We start from the raw sequence: 24237 nt of genomic DNA, 5'->3' as shown, positions 1-24237 counted from the left end.
GTTTAAGATCTCGGGCACGGACTCACACCAGGGTTGCGTTCCGATACTCCAAAAATCAGCTCCTAAATTCTAACCCTATCTCCTATTCCTTGACCTCTGAGTGAAACGTCACGGGGTTAAGGGATAGTGGATAGGAGAATTCAAAAGGACTTAGGAGAAGAGATCGCAGGGTTGCATTCCAATAGTCCATTTAGCTTAGGAACCTTCCTAACGGAGTGAAATGACCCGGAAGTACGTCACTGGCAGCCATGATAAGTGCCGTTTCAATTCTCCAAATGAAAGGAAAGGAGGTTTCAAACTTCCTTTATAACCTCCTTTAGCTTATGAACCACTGGAATCCCTAACCGAAAGGAGAGGAGAAAATGCTGCCCCACAATGCATTGCAGCCGCAGCATTTGCCATCACAACAGTCGGCCGTTCACGGAAACAACCGATTATGACCGAGAAATGATATCATGAAAGTTACGGTGCTTATTAAGCATTTTAAAACGTATGTGGTAAGTTGCCAAAGTGCTTTTTTCTGAACGTTCATCAGTATTATAATCAAAAAGAGAAATATGAACGTTAGTTTCATCTCACAGTCTTTACTGAGCTGTGTGGGGTTTGTTCAACTTTTAAAAGATGTTTGAATGGTGATATACACAGTGATAGATGTTAAGGACTAACGTTTATAATAAATACATTTGTATTGATTTTAAGATAATTTCATACAATCATACGTATTGGGATCATTTATATTAATGTGGACCGGAGGGAGAGGGTGACGAGCATAAGTTTCACTTTCCTTTTTTATTTCAATTCCAACTTTGGTCATGAAGAATATGTTTCTCTGTTGTCCACGTTCATAAAGCATAAAGCAACAGCATCAGAGCACGGTACAGAGTCTCTAGATGAGTTTACAGTAGTCCCTCGTTCTTATTAAACATCCATGTTGTAGTCCGCTGTATAGAAAACTGTAGTTTCCATAGTTTCCCCACAGCAGCAGACGCACATTCATGACGTCCGCTGGCGCATCATAAACACGTCGGATAGTGAAAGTGCATTCGGATTCTCTAAAGTACCGCGGTCTCTTCTCCTAAATCCTTTATCATGGCTGCCAGTGACGTACTTCCGGGTCATTTCACTCCGTTAGGAAGGTTCCTAAGCTAAATGGACTATTGGAATGCAACCCTGCGGTCTCTTCTCCTAAGTCCTTTTGAATTCTCCTATCCACTATCCCTTAACCCCGTGACGTTTCACTCAGAGGTCAAGGAATAGGAGATAGGGTTAGAATTTAGGAGCTGATTTTTGGATTATCGGAACGCAACCCAGTACTTTAGAGAATCCGAATGCACTTTCACTATCCGACGTGTTTATGATGCGCCAGCGGACCTACTTCCGGGTCATTTCCCTCCGTTAGGAAGGTTCCTAAACTAAATGGACTATTGGAATGCAACCCAGGTCTGCTCGTCCTGCCTTGGGCTGGAACACACCCAGGAAGCTATCGATACCCCCGGTTTGTGCGGGCATTGTGCCCGCTTCACCATCAAGAGCCTCCGCCGACGGCGGGACGGGACCCCTTCATGTCCGTTGATTCGCCGGCCAGCAATAGGGATATGGTAGCGACCGCCGCGGAGATTGAGCCCCGCGCTGTGTCAGGCTGGGGCTCAACAACGGCGGTAGCAGCGGAATCGGAGCCCCGTGCCGTGTCAGGCTGGGGCCCGGTGGCGGCAAGAGCCGCGAGAGCGGAGCCCCGCGCTGTGTCAAGCTGGGGCTCCCAACTGGACCTCACCGTGGTTCCACCCGTGGAGGATGTCCTACAGCTGGATTATATGGAGGAGGATGAAGAGGATGCCTCTGAGTTCCTCTTATCCGACTCGTTTCATCTGCCCAGGCTGCCAAGCCGTAGGCAATGTCCGCTCCCCCGGGCGAAAGCACACCAGCTTCGCCCTGCCTCAGTATGGACTTGCAGGCCGTGTGCCAACGCGCTGCGTCCAGGCTGGACATCCCCTGGCCTGATCTGCTGTCCAGAGGTGCACCACTATATGCAGACTGGACTCTACATCCAATAATTGTGAGTCAGCTGTGGGTGCGTTACGGCCGGGCCGCGGTGGATCTGTTCCATCAAAAGAAAACGCTCAATATCAGCTGTTCTTTTCAATGCGCGATTTAAACGCACCGTTAGGCGTGGACGCGCTCGCGCACGTTTGGCCTCCGTGCCTTCTGTACGCGTTCCCACCCCTGGCTCTGATACCCCCAACTCTGGCCAGAGTGAGAGAACAACGCCACACACTTATCCTAATAGCTCCACACTGGCCTGCAATGTACTGGCTGGCGGAGATATATCAGCTGCTGTGCGGGCAGCCGTGGCAGCTCCCGCTACGCAGGGACATACTGTCTCAGGTGGGGGGGACGATTTTTCACCCACACCCAGAGCGCTTGGCACTATGGGCCTGGCCCGTGAGTGGTATAACCTGAATACAGTGGGACTCCCTCAGAAGGTGATAAACACTATTCAGAGTGCAAGAGCTTCCTCCACCAGGTCCCTCTATGACTGTAAGTGGAGGGTGTTTGAGGAGTGGTGCCTTCAAAAGGGACACATCTCTTTTCAATGTCCTGTCGGGGTGATTCTATCATTTCTACAGGACTTAATTGATCAACACAGAGCTTTCTCTATGATCAAAGTGTACCTGGCTGCTATTGCTGCATGCCATGTGGGCTTTGAAGGAAAGACGGCTAGCCAACATCCCTTGGTCTGCCGTTTTATGAAAGGGGCTCGCAGGCTCCTCCCTGTTTCCAGGTCACTGGTGCCCTTATGGGACTTGGCAGTGGTTTTAGATGGGCTCACTCGACCTCCATTTGAACCCCTGGAAGAAGCTGACATGAAACACCTGTCACTGAAGACAGTGTTGTTACTGGCTCTGGCATCTGCCAAGCGAGTCAGTGACATTAATGCAGTCAGTTTGCCCCGGGGCAAACGAGAGTTTTGCTGAAGCCCAACCCTGCCTTTGTACCTAAGGTGGTTGGCTCATGTACCCCCATTGACATTGAGGCATTTCCTCCGCCACTGTGTTCTTCTGAGGAACAGCGGCCGAATTTACTGTGCCCAGTCCGTGCTTTACGCACCTATATGGACAGGTCAAAAGAGTTTCGATGCAATGACCAACTCTTTGTATCCTGGGCTAACCCTCATAAGGGCAAGCCCGTTACCAGGCAACGGCTCTCCCACTGGATTGTGGAAGCGATTGCTCTGGCTTATACGAGTCAGGGTTTGCAGGCACCAACGGGCCTGCGTGCTCATTCTACTCGTGGACTGGCTACATCCTGGGCTTTGTTCAAGGGTGTTTCCATCCAAGACATTTGTGCAGCAGCGAGCTGGTCCTCACCGCTCACTTTTGTCCGCTTTTACAGGCTAGGTGTCTCTGCTCCAAGTGTGGCCCGTGCAGTGCTGGGCCCCGTGTTGAGACAGGGTTCTACCTGTTCTGGTTGTTTTGGTGATTTTCAAGATAAGCATGTCTAGCAATACGGGAGTTTCAATATCCCATAGTGAGACATCGAATGGAGTGTTATGAATGAGAACTATAGGTTACTTACGTAACCCCAGTTCTCAGAGTAACATGAAGTGAGATGTCTCACCAGACGGCCCTTCTAAGGCGAAGCGAGAATAGGTGCTTATTTTGAATGACGCCGCGACGTAGCGCAAGCTACTTAAAGGGTGGGTAGATTCCCTGACGTAGATGTCAAGATCACCAGCCAATCAGGATTGGCGTAATGAGATTGATGCTTCTGTTTGCATACACGTTGAGGCGCATCCCATAGTGAGACATCTCACTTCATGTTACTCTGAGAACTGGGGTTACGTAAGTAACCTATAGTTTTACACCATTGTATAGATGAGAGTAACACCTACGTCACTTCCGGGCAAAAATTACGGCCCCACCCACTTTTGGGGGAAAACAACGCTGTCATTTGAATGGCGGTCAATACAAATTCTGAAGTTTTTGCCAATCCGATCAGAAATGTATGAAAACCGTGGATTTTTGGATCTTCAAAGAGCCCGATTACGATGGCCAGTCAGGCAAACAATTACATTAAATCATTTGAAATTGACGATCGTGTGGAACAGTAACTTGGTTTTTTGGCGGATTGCAAACAACTTTATGGTGCATACCGCCACCTCCGGAGTCGGCTTGACTCGGTTTGCATTTATAAAGAATGCACACATGTTTAATCGTTTTAATTCTACCGTTTCTCACCCATTTCATCAACACTTCTCTAACTTCTGGTCACTTTCCAAACAGTCTCAAGGAGGCAAGAGTAAACCCTCTCCTAAAGAATCCCACTCTCAACCCGTCTGATGTTATAAACTACAGGCCTGTCTCTCTCCTCCCGTTCCTGTCTAAAACACTTGAACGCGCTGTCTTTAAACAACTCTCCTGCTATCTCCATCAGAACAACCTTCTGGATCCGCACCAGTCTGGTTTCAAGGCAGGTCACTCCACAGAAACTGCCCTCCTTGCTGTCACTGAGGAACTGCACACTGCTAAAGCAGCCTCCCTCTCCTCTGTCATCATCCTTTTGGACCTGTCTGCTGCATTCGACACGGTGAATTATCAGATACTCCTTCGCACTCTCTAAGAACTTGGAGTTTCAGGCTCTGCACTTTCCCTCCTCACCTCATACCTCAAAGACTGCACCTACAGGGTTACTTGGAGAGGGTCCGACCCTTGTCAATTAACTACAGGGGTCCCTCAGGGCTCTGTTCTTGGTCCCCTCCTCTTCTTCTTGTACACAAACTCGCTCGGATCAGTCATTAGCCCGCATGGTTTTTCATACCACTGCTACGCTGACGACACCCAATTAATTCTGTCCTTTCCCCGCTCAGAGACCCAGGTCGTCGCACGCATCTCTGCTTGTCTTGCTGACATCTCTCAGTGGATGTCTGATCATCACCTCAAGCTCAACCTTGACAAGACTGAGCTGCTCTTCCTCCCGGGAAAATATTGTCCCACTCTTGACCTAACAATCAACATTGGCACCTCTGTTGTTTCCCCGACTCAGACTGCAAGGAATCTGGGTGTGACCCTAGATAACAACCTGTCCTTCACTGCAAACATCGCTGCTACAACCCGCTGCTGCAGATACACACTTTACAACATCAGGAGGATGCGTCCCCAGCTGACCCAGAAAGCGACGCAGGTTCTGGTCCAGGCTCTCGTCATCTCACGCCTAGACTACTGCAACTCCCTCCTGGCTGGTCTACCTGCATGTGCCATCCGACCTCTGCAGCTCATCCAGAATGCAGCTGCTCGCCTGGTCTTCAACCTTCCTAAATTCTCCCACACCACGCCGCTCCGCCGCTCCTCCGCTCCCATCACTGGCTTCCGATAACTGCTAGGATCCACTTCAAGACAATGTACGCGTACCATGCTGCGAATGGATCTGGCCCTTCCTACATCCAGGACATGGTTAAACCGTACACCCCAGCACGTGCACTCCGCTCTGCATCAACCAAACGGCTCGCTGCGAAGGGGACCCAAGTTCCCATCAGCAAAAACACGTGGGTTTGCTATCCTGGCTCCAAAATGGTGGAATGAGCTCCCCATTGACATCAGGACAGCAGATAGCTCACACACCTTCCGGCGCAGACTGAAAACTCATCTCTTTCGACTCCACTTCGAGCGATAGAACTATTAACAAAGCACTTATATACTAATAAAGGGCCGGCTTATCTAAAGCCAGTTGAGTAGCACTTGAAATGTTTTTGCTCTATGAAACCTGATGTACTTATATGATTCTGTTTTCCTCAAGTTTGTATTTTGTTGGTCGAACGCACTTATTGTAAGTCGCTTTGGATAAAAGCGTCAGCTAAATGCAATGTAATGTAATGTTAATGTCAGATATGTACTAAGTAAATACATTTGTTCCTGCTCAAGAGATTCAACTTTATTGTTATTGCACATATTACAGGTACTGAGACAACAAAATGCAGTTTAGCTTCTAACCAGGTGCAACAAGCATTGAAGTGAAAAGTAATGTACACAATAGACAGAATAAAATATAGAATGAATTGAATGATGAATAAACAGCGAGGGGTATGAATACACTAGATATCAGCCTGTGAGCAGTATGAACAGTGTGTATGAATATGCTAAGATATATAAAGTATGAAAACGGTAAGCAGTGCAAACTTTTGCCGAACCAATTGGAGAGTTTCATCAGCAGCACGGGGTAAAAACCACCAATGAGCGCTCAGCTCGAGATACCAGCGAGTCGTTTCCCATCAGGCATTTCGCTTCCGCAGCCCGTGGAGAGGAACTGCGCCGCCTCGCCGCGCGTCGCTCTCACGGAGCGTCCACACAGCAGCGTGCGTTGACGCTTGGAGGTGGGCGTATCTGAAGCTTGGGGATTTTTTGCGACCAACAACCAATCACATGAATCTCCCGCCCCCGACATACAAAGCAATAGCAATGTTAAAACGAAGTAAACTGGATATAAAATCCCCAAACAGGCGAAAACCTACCAGTTTCACCCACTGTCTCTGCCACCTCCCTCCATGCCTCGCTCCTCCGGTTTGTATCACGGTAGATCAACAGAGACTGATCATACAGCACCGGGTGAATGATCCGTCGAGGCATCAAAAGTTGAACATTGCTCAACTTTTGACGCCAGCTACGCCAGCAACGCTCCACGTCGCTTCCCAAAATGCAGTTCGGCTAAAAGTGACGTCACCCCATTCAAAGTGAATGGGCAGAAGCGTTGGAAGCTTCAACGCACGCCGCTGTGTGGACGGGCCGTCAAGGTTGCGGGCGTCTTTGTCCCGCAAGATTTAAACGTCTCATGTAGGCGAGCCTCCAGAGCAAGTCGGACAAAATGACTAACCATCATGCAACGCACTAGCAAGACGTTGATCGCAACTGCGCAGGTCTCGCTTGTCTCAAACAAGCCTACTGTTCCACAGTTACTCGTTACTCTCATGAGCGAGGCGGAAAATAATTGTTTTATCATGCCAAAAAGCTGCTGTGTCGTTTATTGCACCTCAAACATTAAAACAAATCCAGAGTTACGTGTTTCTGTACTTCCTCTAAGAAAAAAGGACAGTAAAAGAAGAGCTGTGTGGCTTCAGGCTTGATTGCCATTCAAATTACAGCTTTGTTTTCCCCCAAAAGTGGGCAGAGCCGTCATTTTTGCCCGGAAGTGACGCATGTGTGTGTTACTCTCATCTTTGATTGATTTATTTGATGCTACTTGCCCAATATAAAGCGTTACGGTTGTGTATAGGTGTAATTAAGACAACCCCTACTAATGCAATATTAGTTGAAGCAGGAGAGACTCCATTGGAGCTAAGAAGAGAGAAAATTGCTCTTGCTTATTGGGTCAGGTTAAAAGGAAGTGGGGAAGGAAATGTCACAAACAAAACATTACAGGAGTGCTGGGAATATTCCAAGTTTCAGGGGCGTGAGTTTGGATGGACAAGTAACGAAAAAATAAGGACATACGGCATATGTATGAGTTAGAGTTTTCACCATCAAATCCATTCAGTAGTGTACCCCCATGGCTCTTTCCAATAGTAAATATAGATGTGAGTATTGTAGAAAAGAAAAGAGAGTGGCAAATAAATGAAGTAGGATTCAAAACAAGTTTGTACCTCAGGAGTAATTATGACAATTACCTCAAAATATACACAGATGGTTCTAAGAACAAGGAAGAGTGTGTCGGAATTGGTATATCGATGTGTCGGAATTTTAAATATCGATATCAAAAAGAGCGTCAGACCAACTTTCAGTGTATACAGCAGAAATGCTGGCAGTAATAGGTTTGCAGTGGGTGGAAGAGGTCAGACCAGATAGGGTGGTGATATGCACAGATTCATTATCCAGTTTACAAAGCATACAGTCAACAACAACTGCCAGAGAAAGACATACTCATAGAAATCAATCACAGCCTGCTAAGAATGTACAGAAGCGGCATAGATCTGCAGTTCTGCTGGGTGCCCGCTCATGGGGGGTGAAAGGGAACGAGTGTGCTGATAAATTAGCAAAAAGTGCACTACAAAAGGAAATAACATTACCAGTTCAACTTGGTAAGGGAGAAGGAAAAGCAGTAATTAAGAAAAAAGGGATGGAGATCTTGCAGAAAAGGTGGAAGAAAGACCAGAAAGGCAAAGACTATCACAAAGTACAAAAGACAATTACAATTAATAAATAAAGAAAGAAACAGAAGGGAGGAAATCACGATAGCTAGACTCAGAATAAATCACACGGTTTGAATGGTACGCTGTATATCATGGGGAAAAATGACAGTGACAAATGTGGGAACTGTGGAGTAAAAGAAGATGTACAACATATCTTGTTACATTGTGACATCTATAAAGCGGAAAGAGAAAAACTAAAGGCTAAAGTTTTAGAGGCAGAGAGGGAATGGAGTGTGGTTGGTGTTTTGGGAACAAAATGAGAGGGAGTAAGCTACCAGAAAGGCACTGTTTACATTCTTGAGTGAAAATGGGATAGGAAAAATAATTTAACCTTAGGTCAGGAAAGAACATTGATTTTTATTTTTGTTTTATTTATTTCATGTTTTTGTTGATTTATTTATTTTTTTCGATTTATTTTTGATTAGATCGGTTAAGAATTGGAATGATATGATGATTCACACTCATGTACAGTAGGTGGCGGTATGCACCTTTTAAGTTGTTTGCAATCCGCCAAAAACGAGAGAAGAAGAAGAAGAAGAAGAAGAAGATGCTACTTGCAGTCCTGGTCCTGAGGAGGGCGCTAATGTAAACGGAAGTCATCTTTAATTTTCCGGATTGGTTATGTGTGTTTGATTGAAACGCGCTTTGTACGACGTCGAGGAGAAGTTAAATACAACATATCTTGATCTAACATTACGTTAGACCTCAAGATGTCTAACACCAAACTGCTGCATTTACGGACGTGTTTAACTGAACGCTTAACTACCACGGCCGTGGAGATATTTGGAGAAATAGAAACTATTGTGGAGGCTTACTACGAGGAAAACAAGCGCCTGCGGAATGTGCTGCACATGGTGCTCAACCCAGAGATAAAGCTGTCGAAAATAGGTTTGTCAATTTTGGTTACCTCGAAATAAACATTTTAACTGCCTAGATATGTGAAGTTAATGTGTCTGCATGAGCCTGAATATGAGATAAGACTGGTTAACTATAGCACGTGACGTAAACAATGTAAACAATCGTTTAGGGACATTTTATATTATGTGAAAGTGATGCCTCCAAAGCAGTCTGTAGCTATCATACCTTAACACTTGATGTTACTGAGTGCTCCACAGTTGTTGTTTTTGTATACTTATACTCATGCACTTTACCCTAAATGTAACCCAACTCTTCTTATACCACTACTGCAAGGCACGTTTGATATAGCCCCTGGTTATCCAACTGTTCTTTTGTGTCCATGACATGGAAGCTATTGAAAAGAGACTACTTAATACAAATTGAAAAAAATTGCATACAAATGTATACCATTTTTAAAAAGAAACACTCAAATCCAATAAAAGAGGTGTGTTTATTTTGTCCAGTGCTGTTATCTGGTATATATTTGGGAGTCACTGACACATGACATGGAAACATACTTAATTTTCATTACATTATTTGTAACAATATAAGGTGGACCTAAACCAAATATAAAGAAGTGTGTTCTTCTTGTCCAGTGTATGAATACAATGCTGCATTGATTTTGAGTCATTGGGTCAATGTCATTTTTTATAAAAATAATTATTAAAAAAATCTTAAATTTATAGAAGCACTAAAATCCAATTAAAAGAGATGTGTGTTTTTAAATCATATCTGGTAATTATTTGGAGACACTAGGTCACATGAGTTATGAAGAATATAAATGCAACATTCAGTAAGACTGTTATTAAAAACACTGCATTAGAAGAGTGCTTGCTTCTCTCTGACTTTCTCTTTAATCCAAACCCCTGAAGTAAAACCTCCAGAGTTAAGGTGTGTGGCATCAGTTACTGTGGCGATGTTGTCAGGTAAACGAGTGAAGAGGAGCACACCCCACAGGAAATGAAAACGATCAAAACGTCACAAAAACAACTAAATCCTCTCAAGGGAATATCCAAACCTGGGTGTAGTAAACATCTGATCATGATTAGACAAAGAATAAAGAGTATAGCCAATTGAGAGGCAAAGTCCCTCCCTTTCCGGGGGACTTCCATGGGACCTTATTTCGGAAAAAGTATGTATCGAAGTCAATGGCGAGAGAAAGATTATCTTTCGATCCCGTTTGAATTGTGCCACGAATTACACATAGGATGTTTGTCAATTTAAAAGATAATTTGGCAAGTCAAAAAAATAAAAATGTATCGTAAAACTGTGAAGTAACACTTTTTTTTGGTGTGAAACCGCTCCATGAACTACATCTCCCGTCTCGCACCACACACCAAGACGGCCGTCACGTTGGCACATTCACTTCTTTCTTTCAGAATGAGGCGAAAAGTATTAGTATAGTCTGGGCATGTTGAGAGCTGTACATACACAAAAGGGGAGTTAGTCGGTTTCGTAAAAGCCAGCATGCGGGACCGGGATTCTGGGATTTGTAGTCTTTCTAGTTGCGTATTTTTCATAGTCGTATATATTTCAACAGTTTTACGACAAACTGTGACATGGACATTATTTTTTAAGATTGACAAACATCATATGTGTAATTCGTGGCACAATTCAAACGGGATCGAAAGATACGTTTTCTCTCCCCATTGACTTCAATACATAATATTTAAGGTCCCATGGGTCGGAAGTAGATGGGCGGGACTTCGCCTCTCTATTGGTCTACATTTTTTATCTGTCTTGTAACTTTTCCGGTGTGTAAAAATAAAGACTGCTTCCGGAGGCGGGAACTGTGGCTATATAGGTTTTTTACTCAAATTGAAGCAAAATATGGATTAGTATTAAATATTGTGTTTCCCCTTTCCCCCACAATAGATGTTGGCCAATACTCTGGAGCCACACAGGTCAGAGAGCAGCCCTGTGAGCTGAGATCCAGCCTGGAACAGGAAATACTAGAACCGTTGCCCAAAAAACCTAAAGAAGAGCCAATTGAATATGACATAAGTCAGGTATCAGAACAACAACAAGGACTGGGGGAAGTGGATAACTGTATAAGCACAGATTGTGTAAAATATGAAACAGAAGAAGAAGAAGAAGAAGACGACGACGTAAGCATGCCCTGTATCACTGATCCATTCCACATAAAGGTGATTGAGTTCAGACCGGACTCATCAGGCACTCTTGAGTCTAGACAGGAGGAGAACTGCTCCCCGTCAGTCTCAGGTGCAATCACAGATAACCCACAGCTACACAAGAGTGAACAAAGCACAAGTCAAAGTCTGGAGCTTAAAAAATCTGACAAATTGTCAACTAAAAATGTAACGGTAAGCTTGTTTTGATGCCTTAGATGTTATTGTTCATGATTGTCCTAATGTTTTTCAATGTGATTGAGCATGGGGTACTTTTTGGAAGATTCTTTCTGTGTAGATTTTTAAATGTGTTTCAAAACTGCTACCGTCTTTTAACTCTAAACAAATCTACGTTATGGTACATAAAAATAACCTGAACCCGAACCTTAGATTTGGCTCAATCAAGCCCAGCTTATTAACTCAGTAAACTTTCCATCTCTTTCCTAGTAATATTGACTGCCGAAACCATCCACACTCTTACTGAAACAAATAAGACTGCCACGATATGATGGATGTATAGTAGTTTCTTTATTACATTACATTGCATTTAGCTGACGCTTTTATCCAAAGCGACTTACAATAAGTGCGTTCGACCAAGAAGATACAAACTTGAAGAAAACAGAATCATATAAGTAAATCAGGTTTCATAGAGCCAACACATTTCAAGTGCTACTCAACTAGCTTTAGATAAGCCAGTCCTTTATTAGTATTTAAGTGCTTTGTTAGTAATTTTATTGCTCAAAGTGGAGTCGAAAGAGATGAGTTTTCAGTCTGCGCCGGAACATGTGTGGGCTTTCTGCTGTCCTGATGTCAATGGGGAGCTCATTCCACCATCTTGGAGCCAGGATAGCAAACCCACGTATTTTTGCTGATGGGAACTTGGGTCCCCCTCGCAGTGCGGGTGCAGCGAGCCGTTTGGCCGATGCAGAGCGGAGTGCACGTGCTGGGGTTTAACCATGTCCTGGATGTAGGAAGGGCCAGATCCATTCGCAGCATGGTAAGCTAGTACCAGTGTCTTGAAGTGGATTCTAGCAGTTACTGGAAGCCAGTGAAGTGAGCGGAGGAGCGGTGTGGTGTGGGAAAATGTTGGAAGGCGAGCCGACGAGCCGCTGCATTCTGGATGAGCTGCAGAGGTCGGATGGCACATGCAGGTAGACCAGCCAGGAGGGAGTTGCAGTAGTCTAGGCGTGAGATGACAAGTGCCTGGACCAAAAGTTGCGTCGCTTTCTGGGTCAGGATGGGACGTATCCTCCTGATGTTGTAAAGCGTGTATCTGCAGCAGCAGGTTTTTGCAGCGAGGTTTGCAGCGAAAGACAGGTTGTTATCTAGGATCACACCCAGATTCCTTGCAGTCTGAGTCGGAGAAACAACAGAGGGGCCGATGTTGATTGTTAGGTCAAGAGTGGGACACTCTTTATCAGAATATTAGTGTATACAAAAACCGTAAGGACTGTTATATAAGGTTTTGGTCATATTGCAAGCCTGCTTTGTTGCACCTTGCAAGTGTTTAAAGCATGTAGGCTATTAATGTTTTTGTTTTTTTCTACAAAATGGAAGAAGCAAAAGTTCACCCTGCAGAAAACCATGAGGTAAGAAAGTTACAACTCACATGACCTTACTTTTTATGTTTTTATTTATTACATAGCTAATGATATTTACTAATTTCTTACAGGATGATGCCCCACAAACCTGTCGTTCCTTCCCCAGTTGAGTGCCACTCCTTCTTGGAAAGGCTCACTGAAGCCTTCAAGGATTGTCCAGAAGACAAGAAGCCTCTGATAACCAAAATGGGCCTGACAAAGAATGTGGAATTAGTGGACTCTGCCTTTGGTCAAGTCCCTAAAGGTAGCCCCCTGTCCTACGTGTGCCCCGAGCCATCAAGTCGGGATTACAAGTCTTATGACGATGCCCCCCCTCGGCCACTGCTTCCCCTGGCTAACTACAGTCTTGATCCAATACCTGCTCTTCCTATCCTTGGTGCGAAGGAGCAGGAACACATGGACGTCATGCATATGACCTGGGAGGAAGCGCGCAATCTGGAGCAGTTCACACGTGGACGTAAAGAGGAAGTCGAGGAGCTGCGAAATTTGCGCCTGACAAGCCGTTTCAGGGCGATCTGCAATCTTAAAGGAGGAAGGAGCAATGCAGAGCACCTTGTATTCAAGATACATAAGGCACTCCCTGAGGCCCCACAGATAGAGAAGGAAATGAGGCTGGAAGCACTTCGGGAGTACTGTAAGAACATGTGTGTCAACTTTTCCACCTGTGGTTTGGTTGTCCAACCGAGTGCTCCGTGGCTGGGGGCGCTGCCTGACGGGTTGGTGTACGACCCCAAGGAGATGCCCAGTTACGGGCTGGTGCATATCAAAATGGTTAGCTTCCCTAGCTTCAATGAGTGCAAATTCCTTATCTGCCAAAACGGAGCCTTGCAACTAAAGAGAAACCACTCGACCTATTGGCAAATCCAAGGAGAGATGATGGTGACGGGCACCGAATGGTGTGACCTGTTGGTGTTCTCCAAAGGAGACATGTTGGTTCAACGCATCTACCGAGACGCGGCTATCATTAAGGTCATGAAGAAGAAGTTGGATGATTTCTTTTTCTATTACTACCTGCCATGTCTGTTTAAATCTGACGGCATGACTTGAGCAACGTCATCCCATGCACTACTTGCTGTACCCCTTAGGTGATTGGTAGTGAGGTTAAGCAGATTGTATTTTGTTTGTTTTGTTTATCTGTTAGTTAGCAGGGATAAGAAAAAAACTGCCGACCAAATTCTAATGTAACTTGCACAAAAATATTTCTAATTAGTTTCACTCAGTCAGGGAAGGAAGCTTGTTTTTTTTGGGTTGTGTTTTCACATTCATGTATGTTTTTATTTAGGGACATTTCAAGAGACTGCTAAAGCTAAGCTAATAAGTGGGAAATGTTGTTGCCGTTGTAAACAGAAAATGACTTGTTTAAATGTGCGAAAATTAAAATGTGTTCATAAAAGCTTAATGATTTATTCTTTTAATGATTACTTTCTTTGCACTTCAAACTCCTTCACACGACTCATGTCTTAACTTTTGAACAGCAGAAAGACAAATAAACAGAAACAATGGATATACTGAATATTCAAGGCCAAAACCTTTAGACATCTTTTTGTTAATGATTAATCAGGAGAGTTGATTCATAATTTCATTTTACAATATGTTGTAATTTGCCTATTAATTAACTATTTGATTTGAAGTGTTGGTCATATTTATGTATGCATAGCCTACACAAAATGTTAAAAATAGCTATCTTCCCCACTGTAACAAAAACAATTCTGGTAATTTTTCTATTTAGTCCCTTTCATTGAATTTGTAAGCCACATTATTCAGCATGGAAGTGTCAAAAAGTGTATGTAGAATATAAAAATGCTTTTCTGCATATTGAAGACCAATATTTGAGTGAAATTCATTAGGCAATTTTGCAAATGAGGTAAATGCAATGTCAACAACAGGGCTCAGGTGTCCTCGTGTCCTGTGCTCCTGTAGGGGGCGCTGTACCCCCTGGTGTGTCCTGTACGCTGTACGAGGTTGTGTGAGGTTCCTGCCGGACTGAGCAGGGTCTCTTCGGCTGGTAACAGATGACGTAACAGGAGCGATGTTTTACAGACAACATTTCTCGGCAGAAACGCTTTGTCATGTCTCAAACTTTCCCCGTGCGTGTTTGAGACAGCAGTCATTAGTCAGCAGCACACACAGTTAGAAACATTGTGTCCTCGTGTGTTGAAGATTAACCGGATGCAGTTGTTTTGAAATACCCAGCTTGCTGCTCTCTCTCAGACACAAACACAGTCGCTTCTCGCCTCGTCGAGCCCGTGTCCCTGCTTTCCCACCACCTTTTATTTTTGTAAAAATGGCTTTTAATAAAACGTACATTAGTATCGGCTATGCCTCGTTTGGGACGCTCATGGGGTTTTCTGCTTTCCTGGTGTGGAACATCGCGTTCAGACAGCCGTGGACTGCAGCCATAGGAGGACTGGCAGGTACAGTAAACACTGCAAAAACATGCATTTTGTTTTGTACAATTTCACAGGTCTTATGTATGTTTTTCTTAAAGCCTTCAGCTATACCACCAGTGACCCCCCTTTGGCTGAAGGTGCCCTAGTTATTGAACCTACTTATTGCAAAAGGAGCCTTTAGTCAGACAGGGATCAACGTTCTGGTTCAAGGGCAGAGATATCAACATATGTTATACAATCAAGTCAAATTATAATTTGTTTAATATCAGGGAGGGATACGCTGCAGCAGATCTTTTCTTTTATCTGCCAGGTGTCAGCTTTTCATCACGTACAAAGGTCAACTTTTTACCTTGATTAAAAGGAACATTGAGACTGTTAAAACATTGGAGATTAAAAGTATTTCAAAGTGCAGACACATTTTTAAAATGTATTTTTGAGCCAAAGAGGATAATACATTTCCAACAATAGTATACAAAAACCTAATTTAATAGGGAAGGGAACACATACACATAACACAGTGTTGGGGGGGGGGGGGTCTGTATTATTTTATAAGCATGTTTCTGATGTTACAGTATGGCCATGACGTTGGGCACAGACTTGCAAATAAATGACAACATTAGATCCCGTCCAGTCTACCAAAAAACTACAGTCATTCAACAGATTATATTAAGTGTCGTTTCCGTGGATCTGACCTTTGAGTCACTGTTGCAAGTGCATATCAGACCTCTGCTCTAATCTGTTTACAGCATGTACTGTGATCAATGTAGTTGTTGTAAAATATTATGACATGTTCCCAAAGATTAAACTGACTCATCTGGGCTCTTTTGTTTGTATTTTAGTTAAAGAACAAATGTATCATGTTTCTCCTTCTATCACAACTCTGATTAGAGAGCTGCATACAACATTGATAAATTGCCACCAGAATACAACACTTTTGCTTTTTATTTCATAAGGGAACTTGTCCCTTGTCTGCTTTGAGGATTCATTGACACAATTATATTTTCCCAAATAGAATGACACATGATATTTTTTTTTATTTAATCATTTATTTAGCAGGGACAATGTACAGTAATGAACACTTAAAACATTCAAATGTGTCAAGCGTAACAGTGCCAGATTTAGCTTTGAGCTCATTTCCATCCGCAGTCCCTCACATAAAACATTTAAGAAGTTTACATTTTACAAACATAGCAAAAACAAAATACATGATATGCAAAAAGTGCAAAAGAGCAAGAGCAGCATACACAAGTATTTATGACATGGTAATACAACATAGCAGCAACGACATATAAAGTGCAAGAGAAGATACAAGAGCTACCTAAAGTGCAAGAGGAGATACCCCTGTATTAAAGTGCATTATTATTAGTCATTAATAATGAGTTATTAGTAACAGGTAATTATTAGTTATTACCTGTCTTATAATGTGTTATGTGATCACTCTCTAGCCTTATCCTTATCATTGCACTTTCAGATCCAGTGAGCATAGCCTACAACATTGTGGCTATTTAAAAACAAAAAAAGGGTGTGATTGCTTACCTCAGCAATAATTGGCAACTCGATGTGTCATGATTTTTCAGAAAATGCACACTCATCCCTCATACCATGAGTTCATCATGACCATACAAATGAACATTGACGGTGTTAAGTATAAGCAGGTTACATTAGCTGCAAGTGTATTGTCTTTAAGGATGGTTTTTGCATATTGTTATTTTTAAGATTTCAGATAATAAGCTACATTTCAATTCATTTCAGTGATCTATGAGACTTTCTGTGGTTTGCATTCTATTAAAACTACAACATCAGGGTTTTAAAGTCAGTCTTTCAAGGGTGGCTTGTTGAAGAATGTTTAGAGTATTTTTGTTTACTACTTGTTTGCTATGGCGATTCTCTCTAACCTGTTGGTGCTTGTTCCTCAGGTGTGCTGGCGCTGTGGACCCTGATCACTCACGTCATGTACCTGCAGGACTACTGGAGGACTTGGCTGAAGGGCCTCAAGTTCTTCTTCTTCATCGGAGTCTTCTTCTCTCTGTTAGCGGTTGTGGCCTTCATCAGTTTCCTGTCTATTGCCATCCACAACAAAGAGTGTAAGTTCCTGTTCGTCGCTTTCGTCCCACATAACTAACATAACTCACTGCCCAAAATGGTACCTTTCAATCAATCAAAGTTGATATATAGCCCAATATCAGACATTTTACATTTGTCTCAGGGGACTTTACAGTTTGTACAGAATATGAATATGACACCCTCTGTCCTTGGTCCCTCACATCGGACAAGGAAAAATGTCCAAAAATCCCACAGTTAATGGGGGAAATGGAATAAACCTCAGGGAGAGCAACAGAGGAGGGATCCGTCTCCCAGGACGGACAGACGTGCATATTTTGCGTGTATTTAAAAAAAAAAAACATAGGTTGTCCGAATGCTAGAAAATTAATTTTTCTATATATAAGAAATTATTTAATTGAATTTAAATATGCAGGACAAGTTCAAATTGAATCACTGAAAGAAACTGGATAACCTGCTGAGTCACATGACTGGGTTGAGAGTCCCTGGGGGGGTTAACTGGCTCCACTCAGCCTCACCCAAACTCTTTCAGGTTTACTTCATGTGCAGATTTCCCACAATCCTCACCCAGAATGCCCTCTGACAACCCTGAGGGAACAACGTGGGACAACAAAAATGGCATTCATCTCACACACATTGCACTAGTAATGCTATTTTTCACCCTAAGGCCACTATTGCTGAAAATAATTCTTAACATACTTTTGTGCCATTTTAGTTGTTTTGTCATATTTTGGGCCATATCAGAATAGATGTAGGTGAAAGATATGAGTAAAAATCCTTCACATTAGTTCAGCTTGCGAACATAGGAGAAAATGTATCATATATCTTCAAACCTAAACTGCTCTTGAACTTAAGCTCTAGAGGAGTCTTTAATTGGTCAGAGTAAATCCACGATGACTCCGGTACAGAAACTGTTCATGTTCAAAACGTCCTTGGTCGAGGTGATTGAAAATGTATATAAGTATTTCAATTCAGAAATAGGGCAGTGTTCTAGCCCTTTCATTATTTTATTTTTTTAATCAAAAATGTTTTAACATTAGCCAATGAAGTGTAAACAAGAAAAAAGCTGGCATTAATTATCTTATTCACCTGCAGTACATTTTAATGTCTGCACTTACTTACTCCTGAATTGGATCCTTAAAGCTTTCTTAAGTGTAACAATTAAAAGTGTGTTAGTACAAGACCAGTTCATCACCCAACATCACTGTTCCACCTCTGTTGAGGCTAAATGGGAGCGAATCCCAGCTGTCCTGTTCAAATATCTTGTGAGGTCTGTATTAGCAGCAGATTCATGTACATGGTGTGTTTCTCTCTGTTTCCCACAGCCCTGACGGACCCCAGGAGTCTCTACCTGTCCTGTGTGTGGAGCTTCATGAGCCTCAAGTGGGCCTTCCTGCTCTCCTTGTCCGCCCACCGCTACCGCCAAGAGTTCGCCGACATCAGCATCCTCAGTGACTTCTAAGGACACTAAAACATCCCGCAGTGACTACACAAATTTTATAGAACAGCCTGAGAGTCCGAAGGAGAGGAGACTTTCGGAGGAATCAGAGGAGAGTTTTAAATACTTTGTGTTGTGGATAAACACCCTGATCCTGGTAACTCTCCTGCCTTCTTGGCCTAAACCTCCTTTTTTTAAATATCGGTGAAGGATTTGTTGCTGACTTGGCCACAAACAAATCCAGCCCTGCTTTTTAGGATCACTGATGGATTTTAAATGGAGAGAATTATTGCGCTGTAACTCTTAGTGTTGCAGTTTGTGCTGTAGCCACAAGAGGGAGCCATCCTTTCAACAGTTAAGCGCCATGTTCTGTGTGCGCTTGACATCCCAAATTACAGTGTGTTATATTGAAATTTTCTCATTCAATAAATGATGAAGAGTTGCACACGCAGCAGTTAAATTATGTAATCAAATATTACAATGCATTTGATGAAATCACGATGTACATCCAAGCCCTGCTTTAACAAAGTGTATTGAGGTCTTGCAGTGGGCAGGTCACCCATAATACTGCAGCATCTACATGAATGCTTTCATTTTATAAGCACCACATTTCCTGGTTTATATAATATTGAACCATGAAGTGGCATTTTTTATGTAAAGAATGATTTTTATATTATTTGTATCGGTGTGAAAAACAAGGCTGAGTGTGAAGTCGGGCCTCAGTTATGGCTTTAATTCACAACATAAGCGACACTACTAATGCTCATGCATGTTGCTTCACATTTGATTGTCTTCACCTGAACCATTTATGACATTTATATTGTTGCTTTATGAGATTATGTTTCTTTTATTTGTCTACATCCCCATGTTAAAAAATGAAGAAAGACATTGTGTATCCACATCACTGAACGTATGAGTGTGTGTTTGTATAATGAGTGTCTGATAGTTATTAAAATGTGTTTTTTGACATTGCATTGGTGTGGATAACTGTCCTGTTTTTAAATTGAATTTGCTCCTTTTTCTACATTTTCTTTTTTTTAATTTAACTTTGTGACCTTTTTATCCCAAATCCTTGTGAGTTCCAAGTGTCACAGAGGCAGATGGAGGCTGTAACAAACCTTTCTTCCAACTAAGCTTATGTCAAGAGGGTCAGTGTTGGGCATTAAAGTGGGATTTGCATTATGAGAGGGAAAATAACAACTTTTCCAACCCAGCCGAGCCACATTTATGAAGGAGAAAACACCACAGCATTGCAATTCCAACAGTAAATGCAGGTCAATAAGCTACACTTTGAAGTTAGGCAATTATTCCATCCATCCACATTTTTATATTGTCCCTCAAAGGGAAGGTTTGGGGGTGGGTGCAGAGAATTTTTTAGTGTATGATTTTGTTAAGGGGGACTTTGAAGTTGATTTGAAAAATATGTGAGTGAAATATTCTAGCTGTATCAGTGTTAAGTGCTTTATTGCTGATTAAACTATTCATGGGAAATATCGGGGGGGATATGTGTCTTTTGCAACTGTTATGGAAAAACTCACTGGCAAGTGAATCTGGTGTTTTATTATTTATTTCAAGTATCAGTAACTTTGATCCTTAAGAAGCCACTGTAATTATTTCACTCTCTTTGTTGCTTTCCTGCATCCTTCCTCTGTGTTTTAAGGACATTTTTGGTGGTACTTATATCTTAATTGCATTACACTGGTTTGCTTGTAAGCCCCCAGAGTCTCATTGAATCAAGGTAATTGCGATGTTGTGGTTAAATCACCATGGCAACATTTTTTATCTGGCCGTTATAAACTTCGACATTAAGAAACAGAAAAACAATCCGGCTCACTTTCCACTGAGCAAGCTGGGGGCTTTGGAACCAAATGCGTCCTATTAACTTTATACAACAGCCTGTAAAACCTGTGTGTGTGTGTGTGTGTGTGTGTGTGTGTGTGTGTGTGTGTGTGTGTGTGTGTGTGTGTGTGTGTGTGTGTGTGCGTGCGTGCGTGTGTGTGTGTGTGTGTGTGTGTGTGTGTGTGTGTGTGTGAGAGAGAGTGTGAGTGTGTGAGTTTGTGTGGTATGTAAAGAGAGGGAGGGGTCTCGTTTTATTCAATTATGGGACTTCTACCCAAATCAGGGGAGGAAGTTGTCTCAAGTGTTGACTGGCAGTCTGGCAGAGTGCGGTAAGGCTGGAAACAAAGGTTTATACATTCAAATAACACCACTATCCTAAACATCCTGTATAATTAGACGCTAGTGAGCTACAGAGAGTGAATCAACCTTGATAACAAACAACCTACGGGGGAAAAGATTCCTTTGCATCGCACACATGCGGACCTTAACAGCAGACAATGTCAGAAAAGGACACCAACTCGTTCTCTTTATGAGCATCCACACGTCAGCTCTCATACCTGTTTGTGTGTGCTTGCTGACTCATCAAAATCACTACCTTTTACATGTATTCAAGTACTGCACTTATGTACAATTTTGATGTACTTGAACTGTACTCTGGGATTTATATTTTACCCTTTTTTGCTACTTCTACTGTACACCACCACATCTCAGTTTTTCCTCAACACATTTTCATATCATACATTTTAAATTGTTTAAATAATCATTTTCGTGTAATGCTACCAAAATAACTTTGTACATCGGTTATAAGCATCAGGTTTATTGTGCCCAAAAATGTCTTTCCAAATGTCCTGATCTATTTTTTGTGTTAAGTATTCAAGGTTCAAGGTTCTTTATTGTCAAACTAACATAGCTACAGAGTAATTATGTCGTTGAAAATCTTAGGTCACAGGCTTCTCCAACAATGCAACACAATAATACAGATAAGCAGACAATATTAAAACAATATTAAAGTATATTATATTAAAAGTAATACAAAAAAGAAAAATAGTTTAAAAAAAAGTGGAATAGTGCAATACGAGTTTATATACAAGTTATTGGAATGATATATTAGATAATAGATAAATAATTACTAAGTAGCAGATGAATGTTACTTCTCTGCCAGATTGGCAGCGCCATCGTAGAGCCCTCAAGGCTTTGGAGCCCTCTTGAACGCTGGCCTGTGCAACGCCTATCCCCATCTTTCGCAATCTTTTGACAGCATGCAAATTCACCTATTTTGCCTCCATGTGCTATCTTTCACCCTCTGTTGCCATATGGCCCAAGTACACTTTGCATTGTCGACTGTCGGTATCGAACAACTGACCTTCTACTTGGTAGACACCCATTTACTCGCCATACCAACACAATCATACCTCGGACCAGGTGAGTATATACCCAGTGCTTCGTTTGTTTAGCCTGTGATTTCCCTTCACTTTGTCATTTCACTGACCTGTGCTGAGTGGCAAATACAATTTCGGAGAGGAATTGTCAGTATGTGTGTTACAAATGTTGTCATGTCCACAGAATACAAGGCTATTAAAACATTTGAGGTCATGTCACTGGAGTCACTGTGTCCTTTAGAAAAGATTGGATTTAAGCCTGAGAGAAACCCGAACACATCTGATCTCTGAAGCTGAGCAGGTTTGGGTTAGAGACCACCTCTTCCTTTTTAAAATGTTTATAAACATGATATATACTTCCTGATTACAGCCCACCCCATCCATTTCAAGGACTTATACTGATACAGATAATATAGTGAGTAAACCACTCAACCCTACGTTATGTTTAATCCGGACCTATACCTTTATCTGCAGGGCGGATGTGGCTCAGGAGGGAAATGGATATCTAGCAATCAGAGGGTCAGTGGTTCGATCCCCGTTTTTGAACATAAAAGTGTATGAGTTATTTTACACGAGAATAAAACTTCAAGATTCTTTAAAATATGTTTGGTTCAAAACAAATGAAAGGGAATATTTAGTAGTATATCTTTTAGGCGTTGCACTTTGCAGACAGTCCCTGCACGCCTTTCTCTCCACCAGCTGCAGATAGAGACCAATGTGAAGAGTCCAGCTCAAACAACTGCATCTATTGGCTTGTTTTGATGAAAGCTAGTTGTTTTTTTTATGAGTTATTGACCCATCAATCCATCAATATCTTCTAAATGGACCAAACTACAGTTTATGAATGACTTAACATTAGCTTTCTTGGCCAACATCAACATTTAAGAACTGCCTACATATTAATGCTTTATAATCATGAAATACTGTGTATTGCCTAATATTACAAAAACAGGGGATATTCTGAATAACTTATATTAATTCTGAAAACTTCATTTCATTTGAATGCTGATACTTCTGCAAGTAAAAAGGTTATTGCAGGCCCTTTACCTGCAATGAAATATGTGCATACTAACGTAAACGACAAACGTATTGCACCTTTAAAAAATATGTAATATTTCGGCTGAGATGCAATGGGGTGGATGTAAAAATTAGCATACAATTAGATTACAACTACACTATAAATACCTTCAAAATTGTACTTGAACAAAAGTACTTAGTTACTTTCCCAGGTGATAATGGGTGAACAGGAATTCACAGCTTCGACTGGTGCCTGCGATGCGTGCATGCTAACAGTTCCCATTGTGAAATATTAACATTCAATTTAACACTGAAAAAAATGAAGCATTTGATCTAAAAAAAGAAGCGTCATGAGGAAAAACGCTAAATGAAAAGCAAACATCTTGAATTGGTCGAGAACCAGATGGCCTCTTTGACATTAAGAAGCCGCTTTGGCATTTTAAGAAGGCAGTCCCAGAATGATTTCCGAGGAACTTCCGCAAAGCGAGGTACAAAGCCCACAGATATTTAAGCAATATCCAGCAATTTACTGTTTTATTTACAAACTGAAACATATGTTTCTAGACCTTTGCAGGCCCCCTCCCACTCGTCTCTCCTTATTACCACACTGATTTACTGCTCCAGGATTTCTCCCTCTCTATCTGATTTTCCCTTTCCTTGCTTTGTCTCTGTGTTATCCTTATCATGTTCTCTCATCACTCACCAGTCATCCAAACTGTCCCTGCAGACCTGCCTGTTAACAGCACAAACCCTACTTTTACACTCAGCTATTGTTTTCCCCCTCCCCTGATTCTGTGTGCGATGCTGCCTGTGCCTCTGGGACCACTGCAAGCTCGCATCTGAAACATTTTAGAGAGACACATATTTGCTGTTTTAGAGCACAAAGGGATATGCCATGGCAGAGGTTGTTTGAAGTGGCTTCACAGGGGGAACCAGAACCAGAGCGAGGGATTTGAGAAAGCATAAAGAAACGTTCACGCAATGTAACATTGGTGAATTCATCTAATCTAATGGAAGTGGGGATTGATTCAATGTGAAGGCGCGCCTCTTTGAAGCTGGCCCTGTTGATGTTTCTAATGCAATAGCTCTTATGTAGAAACGCATGCATTCCTCTGTACCTCGCAGACAGTGCTTCACTGTGAGTTTGACAGGAGTGGATGCGTGATAGTGCCTAATCCTGCAGATCCCAGGTTGACACTGCTTCCAGAAACCAGGATTTGAAGTGTGAGTTTATCGAGACGTTGTGTTCACATTGATATGTGGGGTTGGTTGTCAAACAAGGAGCCGTGCTGAGAGAGGCCATAGTGTGCTAC

At 42.4% G+C, this 24237-nt stretch overlaps 2 protein-coding genes across 3 annotated transcripts; both read left to right on the top strand.

Annotated features, from left to right (window-relative positions):
- The first annotated feature begins 8741 nt into the window (after window positions 1-8741).
- LOC117557592 lies at window positions 8742-14199 on the top strand. 2 transcript variants are annotated; one of them, XM_034233480.1, is made up of 4 exons: window positions 8742-9061; window positions 10946-11388; window positions 12757-12788; window positions 12872-14199. In XM_034233480.1, the coding sequence occupies exons 1-4, from the start codon at window positions 8884-8886 to the stop codon at window positions 13845-13847; spliced, it is 1629 nt and encodes a 542-aa protein (XP_034089371.1). In that variant the 5' UTR covers window positions 8742-8883; the 3' UTR covers window positions 13848-14199. The 2 variants fall into 2 exon arrangements, with proteins under 2 accessions (XP_034089371.1, XP_034089370.1); XM_034233479.1 differs by having other exon boundaries at window positions 8745-9061; window positions 10946-11394.
- Window positions 14200-14761: 562 nt separating this feature from the next.
- Window positions 14762-19661, top strand: slc48a1b (solute carrier family 48 member 1b). Its single transcript, XM_034233476.1, has 3 exons — window positions 14762-15214; window positions 17107-17274; window positions 18577-19661. The coding sequence occupies exons 1-3, from the start codon at window positions 15085-15087 to the stop codon at window positions 18711-18713; spliced, it is 435 nt and encodes a 144-aa protein (XP_034089367.1). The 5' UTR covers window positions 14762-15084; the 3' UTR covers window positions 18714-19661.
- The last annotated feature ends 4576 nt before the right edge of the window (window positions 19662-24237 follow it).

This window comes from Gymnodraco acuticeps, unplaced genomic scaffold (assembly GCF_902827175.1).
Source record: "Gymnodraco acuticeps unplaced genomic scaffold, fGymAcu1.1, whole genome shotgun sequence".
Classification (NCBI taxonomy): Eukaryota; Metazoa; Chordata; class Actinopteri; order Perciformes; family Bathydraconidae; genus Gymnodraco; species Gymnodraco acuticeps.
This window is presented reverse-complemented; position numbering and strand designations above follow the sequence as displayed.

What these genes read in the sequence shown, in the direction of transcription:
- LOC117557592 (XM_034233479.1), top strand. Translation starts at nt 8,884, where the DNA reads ATGTCTAACACCAAACTGCTGCATTTACGGACGTGTTTAACTGAACGC. An exon ending in GATAAAGCTGTCGAAAATAG is followed by an intron (nt 9,062 to 10,945) that starts GTTTGTCAATTT and finishes CCCCCACAATAG; the next exon opens with ATGTTGGCCAATACTCTGGA. An exon ending in TGTCAACTAAAAATGTAACG is followed by an intron (nt 11,395 to 12,756) that starts GTAAGCTTGTTT and finishes ACAAAATGGAAG; the next exon opens with AAGCAAAAGTTCACCCTGCA.
- slc48a1b (XM_034233476.1), top strand. Translation starts at nt 15,085, where the DNA reads ATGGCTTTTAATAAAACGTACATTAGTATCGGCTATGCCTCGTTTGGG. An exon ending in AGCCATAGGAGGACTGGCAG is followed by an intron (nt 15,215 to 17,106) that starts GTACAGTAAACA and finishes CTTGTTCCTCAG; the next exon opens with GTGTGCTGGCGCTGTGGACC. An exon ending in TGCCATCCACAACAAAGAGT is followed by an intron (nt 17,275 to 18,576) that starts GTAAGTTCCTGT and finishes TGTTTCCCACAG; the next exon opens with CCCTGACGGACCCCAGGAGT.